Genomic DNA, 7838 nt, shown 5'->3' on the forward strand with positions numbered 1-7838 from the left:
TCATACAGCTAGTGTAGTGTTTATTACATTGTGCATAGCTAAGAGGGCAAGGACAATGGTTGCAGCCCCAGAGCCCACAATGCTTTCCCCCAGCAAGCACTCAATAATCAGGCATGAATGGTAAGCCTGAGCCATCTTATTGTCCCAGGGAACTCCACACAGACCAACCCCAGCTTGAACACTGTGCCCAAATCCTGTTAAGAAAACATTGACAAAGCAAAGAGTGAATGAAAAAGGACCTGGAAATTAGGACCTGTGATAAAGGATCTAAAGCTCCAGTGATCTTCAGGTTGAAGAAAACATCTGTAGACCTAGAACAGATTCATTTGATTGCTAAATAAAAACAAATAAACAAAAAACCCCAAAAGCACAGAGAAAGTAGAGTTGGCATGTGTTGTCACTAGAGGCCAAAACTGGTGCCTTTTATTGCAGAAAAGCAGGTCTTAGTTGACATTAAGAAAAATAACTAAATAACTGTAGTCCTCCAGTATTGGACTGAACAATCTCAGGAAACCATAGAAAAAAGCCAGTGGATTTATATATGGGGGAAAGGGAACCAGATTCTGTGCTACTCCTTGTACATTCATTACCTCACTTAATCTTGACATCAGCCATGTAAAGCAGGAATCAATATCCTCACTTTAGAGATGAGATGACTGGGATTAAATGAAGGTGGATTCATGTTCACACAGCAGTCGGGATGAAAGCCCACGTGGCTGTGACTTCACAGACAATGCTCTTTCTGTAGCATCAGGCAGCTGCCTAAGGAGATGTTGGGAAGTGAAGGTCAAGGGCTCTGTAAAGGAGGATAGTGCACTGAAAAAAAAAAATGGATGGATTTGAGGGGTGCCGAGGTCCAGCTCTTCCATGCTCCTCTTCTATGATGGGCTAAGGAGAGGGGTTTGCAGGAACTAAGGAGGTGATTTCTCTGGGACAGCTAATGGCTGACAATGACAGAGAAGCAGAAAAATGAAAGCAGGATACATCTGGGCTTGTCCTGGAAGTTGACAAGTCAGGTATGGCTATTGGACATTTCCCATCATTCTGTCTTCTTCACCATCCCTTGATTTCTATTTTTCACTTATTGCTCTTCAATAAAAGCTTCATTTAGCAGATTTTTTGGGATAAATTTTGTATACAGTTCACTTGACAAGGCAGGGAGAGGCAGCTTCTTTCTGTGAGGAGGTTTTTGGTAGGGGCTGACTTGGTCCATTCTCTGAGATCTCATCAAAGCCTGACCAGTGTTCCTGGCAAAGGATGGGCAGATTAGTTTAGTAGCAGAACAACTGTAGAGACTTTGGAGCAACGGGAGAAGAGTGTGGAGTTTTAAGGAAGAGACTGAATGGGAGACAAATTAAGTGCATTATTTCTGAAATCATTGAGGTCATGGCTAACTGAGAAATGTAACAGTTTCTTGTACAACCGATTTTATGTACTGCGATAAGAACAAAATAAGCTTTGTCTGGGGTCTTCAGTCCACGCCTTCTTTACCAACAACCCCACACAATCTCTTCCCACTGTCAGGAATACCCTCTCCTCCTACACCAGAGGACATCTATTTGATGAACTCCTATCTTTCTTCAAGGGCTGATTCAAGTCCCACAATTTTTTGAATTCTTTCCCAACTCCTCCAACAATAATTTACTCCCACATGGTTCATAAAATTAGAAACATGCTAAGATACTCTGCATGTTGCTCCAGATCAAACTGTTTGAGGATGGAAGCTAAGACTTGTTCAACTCCCTATCTCCCCCAATATCCTATACAGGGGTCACAAACCATGTACAAGAGGGCAATTCCAGTCCTCCACCTGTTTTGTAAATAAAGTTTTATTGCAATATGGCCATGGCCATTCATTTACTTCTCATGGGACACTGCTTTTGCACTACGAAGGCAGAGTGGTGTGGTTGTAACAGAAACTGTCTGGCTCACAAGCCTAAAATATTTACTATAGGATCCTTTACAGAAAAGGTTGATCGATTGGTGAATTAACACATAATGAGTGGTGAAAATGAATGTCAAATGCACTAAGGTGTTTTATGAAGAGATTTAGACTACTATTTAGATGGTCTGGGTCCTAACTCATTGACTAGATGATGATGATGATTATGATGGACTAATAATGAGTCGACAGATAAAAGTTATGACTTCAGGCACTGTGCTAACAATTTAAACTTTTTCACTTTATCCTCATAACCAAGTCCAAGGATAGAAACTTGTATTTTCCTCATTAAATTAGAAGAAACTAAGGCTCAAAGAGGACATACTACCTCAGTAGGAAAGTCAGGACTCAAAATCAGGTATGACTTAAAGCAAAACTGGAGACTTAACCATTACCTTAGAACATCCCTGTGAAAAGCAGTTTCTTCATAAGATTAGGACCATTCAATGAGCAATGTGGTTTTTCAAGCAGAAATCTGTATTATCAGAATTTTTGTAAATACTATATATGTAGGATGTGTATCAAAATTTACGCATGGAACCTCAACATGCAGGAAGTCCACCTGGAATTCCTCAGAACTTAGACCTGTTGCCTTCTTCCTCCTCAGAATTCCCGCCTGGCCGGATCCTCAAAGGCTCTGGTCAACCTCACATGGGACCCAGAGTTCCTCCTCCTTGGCCTGATGGATGACACAGTCGCCCACCCGGTGTTGTTCCTGCTCTTCCTCAGCGTCTATCTGCTCAATGCCCTGGGCAACCTGAGCATGGTGGTACTGGTAAGGTCTGATGGGGCTCTGAGCTCCCCTATGTATTACTTCTTGGGTCACCTGAGCCTTGTGGATGCCTGCTTTACCACGGTCACGGTCCCTGGACTGCTGGCCAGCCTGCTTCACCCTGGCCAGGCCATATCCTTCCAAGCATGCTTTGCCCAGATGTACTTCTTTGTGGCTCTGGGCATCACGGAGAGCTACCTCCTGGCTGCCATGTCCTACGACCGCGCGGTGGCGGTCTGCCGTCCACTGCACTACACCGCGGTCATGACACCCCGGTGCAGTGTGGCGCTGGTGGGTGCGTCCTGGGCGGTGGCCCACCTGCACTCACTGCTCCACACACTGCTCATCTCTGCGCTCTCCTACCCTCGCTTCGCCCCCATGCGCCACTTTTTTTGTGACATGACGGTGATGCTGAGCTTGGCGACATCCGACACGTCCGCTGCAGAGACTGCCATCTTCTCCGAGGGCCTGGCGGTGGTGCTGACCCCGCTGCTTCTCGTGTCCCTCTCCTACGTGCACATCCTCCTAGCGGTGCTCAGAGTGCGGTCTGCAGGAGGCCGGCGCCGCGCCTTCTCCACTTGCGGGGCCCACCTGGTGGTGGTGTCGCTTTTCTTTGGTTCTGTCCTCTCAGTATATTTCCGACCATCATCCGCCTACTCAGCACGCTATGACCGCCTGGCCAGCGTGGTGTATGCGGTGGTCACACCGACCTTGAACCCCTTCATCTACAGCCTTCGAAACAAAGAGGTCAAAGGTGCTCTAACACGGGGGCTCAGATGCCGAGCTGCACCCCAAGAGGTAAGGACAGGTCTAGGTTCACTAGCATTTTAGTAATAATAACAATTACCAAAACCTTTTTTTTTAGTTTGTCAAAACAGTATCAATTTTGATTCTATGACATCTAACTTTTTGTTAAAAATTTAGACAAAGCAAAAAGATATTGTTGAGTGTATGGTGGGTACACAGCAGTTAAATGCAGTCAGTGTTGTCTGCATGCTTGAACTAGAATCTACTTTAAAAAATTGGGGGAACAAATGAAGATAAGACAAGGAAGTTCTACCTGTTTGTGGAAAAGGGAAAGAAGAGTGTGACTCATGGCAAAGGGGGGATGGAGAGGAGCCTGGAGAAGCAGGGGAGGTCTGAGGAGGAGTTTTCCACATTTTTTACTGGTGCATTAGAGCTGTGCATAACGATGGGATTTGTTGTTACACAGTCATACAGCACAGGATATAACAGCATAATTTGGCCACTGTCACTCCCCAGCACTTCTCCCCTCCCTACTCACCTCCCAGCCCTAGTCCCTTTCCTTTATTGATCTCACTTTGATTTTCATGAGATTCCCCCCCATCCTCCTTTCTCTTGATTTTTCCTAACTTCCACAAATTAGAGAAAACACATGACCCTTGACCTGAGTTTGCCTTATTTCACTTAACATGATGGTCTCTAGTTACATTCATTTTCCTGCAAATAACATAATTTTATTTTTCTTTATGACTGGGTAAAATGCCGTTGTTATATATACCACATTTTCTTTACCCTTTTATCTGTTGATGGTCATCTAGGCTGGTTCCATAGTATTGTGAATTTTCTCTGTGAAGGGTTTTAAGGAGGTATGGTTGAATATGCTATATGTCATCTACAACCTTGCAGACTCCTCCCCAGGAAAATTCAGTAAAGATCTAGTTATTTTTAAAATTTTTAAAAATTTTAAAATTTTATCTCCATGTACTGTACCAACAAGTTTCACTGTGAAAATTCGAAAATAAAGATAAAGATAAATTTCTCCTTTACCTGCCCAAATCAACATCCACTGCCATCCCAGTTGTCCCTTCAATCTCTCTCTCCCTCTGTCTTATTTTGAAACATAAATAGCATCCCCCACTACATACTCTTTTGAAATTTTTGTTTTTTGCATAAAACAAGACATCTAAAAGATCATGTTCCTACAAATAGAAAGCATTCATTTTTAATTTCAGGTACAGAATTCTAGATCCTATAGATCTTCTATGGATTATTTAATAATATCCTTATTGATAAGTATTTTAATAAATATTTAAAAATATTTCCCAATTTTTCAGTATTATCAAAATGTAACGGATATTCTTGCAAAAAGAAAAAAGTCAACATTTAGTGGGGAACTGATTGTGACAAGCACAGTCCTAAGTGTTTGGTGCCTATGTTTCAATTCACAGAAGTTTCCATGAGGAAGAAACACTTTTTTTCCAATAGTACAAGTGTGAAAACAGACTAAGAGAAACCAAGTAACTGTCCCAAAGTAGTAAGCCTAAGTCATTCATCTCCTTCAATGATTTCTAGTCTATTTGATTTTTTTCATCATGTTGAGAAACTTCTCATAATCTATAAATTCTTGGAGTATAATTATGGCCATCCTTTTTCTTTTTCTTTTAATTTGATTTTATTCATTTTAATTGTTCCTGTTTCTTTTTTTCCTTTTAAAAGGTTTTGATCAGCATGTATTAAATTTACATGTTCATGGGGTTTAGTGTGACGTTTCAATGCACACACACAGTATGCACCTACCAAGTCCACCCCCTTCCCACTCTTAACTATTAAACTCCCTCATTTTGCACTTGACTTCTTTTCTATCCTTAGTTTTCTGTATTTATGCCTTTTCTCTGTTTTGTCATGGTTTGCCTGGAAGGCTAATCTTTCCAAAGAATATTTAGCTTAACTGATGCTAATTCTATTGTTTCCTGGTTTTCAGCACCATTGTTTTTTTGGGTTTTCACAGTTAGGAATCCCTTTCTCTTATTTTCTTCATGTTGTGGTAATTTTTCTAGATTCTTGAGGTTTTATGTATCATCTTGATTTTAGGAGAGGGGTGTATTACTGATGCCCACTGGTTTTGGAACCTGACATCTGTTAGCATCAACAATCCAGGGCTGTTCTTTTGAGGATGGAGCTGAAGGCCTTCTTGGGTTCCACTGGTCCTGCTGATCCTTCTGGACTAGTAGTTGTATTTCCTATATAACTACTTGGTTTGGAATGCCTCTAAGATGTGGATGGCATAAATCCTAAACCAACATGAGGGCATCTGTCCTAGTTCTCAGGAGGAAGTATTTCCTTCCCCTTCATTCCTCAGGCAAAGAGATCAGCTTCCTTCTTATCTCTTGCTGCTAGGTAGGAAGTTTTAGGAGAACGTTCTCATTGAATTTGTAGTCTTCCAAATTTGGACTCTGTATGTGCTTCCAATTCCAGTCTCTAATCTTATGCACCTCATATGTTCATGTCCTCTGCCTGTAAAACTCAGGCTGCCAGGGTCTTGCAAGTGGCAGGCATGCCCAAGGCTATGGTCTTGGCTTCTGAGCCCAGCCATACCTCAACCAGGTCCCTCCTTCCTGGATCCTGGAGATGTCCAGTCCTTTTGGCCAGCCCAGAGATGCAGTTTCATATGTTTAGTTACTAGAAGCAGAGTGGTTTTCAGGGTTGCTACTTCACAATTTTGCTAGAACCTGAAACACTTGCTGGAACTTCCACAACAGTCTCCATGACTGCGTTGGTGGACTACAGGTTGCTTTGTATGTGTGTAGCAACTTCATCATTGACAAAGCCAAGTCTCACTATGTAAAAGCTGTGTCAGCTTACTGGGTACTTGTAATCCCAGCAACTCAGGAGGCTGAAGCAGGAGGATGCAAATACTAGGCCAGCCTCAGCAACTTACTGAGACTCTGTCTCAAAATATAATAAAAAGGGCTGCGAGTGTAGCTCAGGGGTAGAGTCCCCTGGGCTCAATCCTCAGTACCAAAATTAAATAAATAAATAAATATTTAAAAGAAAAATCGTGCACCAATGAGACACACTACTGTGGAAGAACTATCATGTGATTGAACCTCTGTCATTCCCATTTTATTATCAAGCAAGCAGAGGCCCAGAGAAAAGAGGACTATTGCCCAAGGATACATAGCTAAGAAGTGGTGCCATGGGACTCAGAGCCCTCCTCTCTGTCCTCATCTCCAACACCCAGTGGGGGGATGGTTACTGCCAGGCTGTCAGGTTATACATCAGTGTGCTGAGCACCTGCCCTGCAGAGTGTCCACAAGTGAACAGTAGCAAGGATGGACTCTGGAACTCATTGGTTCCTTGTGGCCCCTGGCTTGCATCCCCATTTTGCCCAGGAGCCTGAGGAGTCCTCCACCTTTCATACCTGAGCTGGCCAAGGTTGACTCATGTGGGTCGGCTTCAGGGGAAGTTCCCATGCACTCACAGGAGAAAACCTGCAAATACGCACAGGCCTCAGCAAGAAACTACTAATGAACAGAGCCTGGGATGAAGCCCAAGTAAGAACAGCAGTGCCACTCGGTTCTGTCACCACGTGTGGACACTGCACAGCGGCTGACAGGAGAGGTATACAGGCATCTAAGGGTTTAGCAAATGGGAAGTCACTAACAGGACTATTACTTGTCCAAAGGTGGACACCAATATGAGCCACCAATCTGGGAGAGGGCCAAGCTTACTCCACACACAGGTTCCAGCCAGCGTGATGGTAAGATGCAGTGTCTATCTGGCAGAATAAGGGTGACTGTGGCACATGTCTTTACGACACCCACTTTGAGAAGCCCTTTTCCAGGCTGCTGCCAATTTCTGCACCTAATGCACCTGCCAAGTGAGGCAGTCAGGGTCTCTGAGCTGAGTGCCACATCCACAGCCCTGTTGCCTCCTCTGAGCAAGGCTTCCTTTTATAACTAAAATTAAGTTTTATCCACCTTCCAAAAGAAACCATATATGTGGCTGGCTTCCACAGACACCCCTCTCTCAGGATACAGGGAAATCTCTTGTGGCTCCCCACACCTCCCTTTGCCTTGCCTCTGTCCAACATCACTTCCCTGATCTGCTGGGAGCTGCACTCTCCCTCACCTGGCCCCAGCTTCTGGCCATAGGCCCTCCTGGACCTTCTCAGTCCTCCTGCACTTGGGCTGGGGTGTCTGCAGAATCACAGCTCTGAGGGCCGGAAGGCACTGGTTGGGCACTGTGTAGACCCTGGTGCTAGGGCATGGGCAGGGGGATTACTTGTGAAAGCTGCCCACTTCTTATCTACCAAGGGTCTCTTCATAGTTTCCAAAAAATCCCAGGTGTTGTAGAGAGCTGTTGGAGATGGCTATGATA

At 43.9% G+C, this 7838-nt stretch overlaps 1 protein-coding gene across 1 annotated transcript; it reads left to right on the forward strand.

Moving 5' to 3' along the window:
- Positions 1-950: 950 nt before the first annotated feature.
- LOC306655718 (olfactory receptor 1f45-like) lies at positions 951-6883 on the forward strand (the record flags this gene model as incomplete). The annotated part of the gene is made up of 3 exons (XM_079130359.1): positions 951-1016; positions 2550-3512; positions 6851-6883. The coding sequence occupies 3 exons, from the start codon at positions 951-953 to the stop codon at positions 6881-6883; spliced, it is 1062 nt and encodes a 353-aa protein (XP_078986485.1).
- Between the last annotated feature and the right edge of the window lie 955 nt (positions 6884-7838).

Source organism: Sciurus vulgaris (assembly GCF_902686455.1).
Source record: "Sciurus vulgaris genome assembly, chromosome: 3".
Classification (NCBI taxonomy): Eukaryota; Metazoa; Chordata; class Mammalia; order Rodentia; family Sciuridae; genus Sciurus; species Sciurus vulgaris.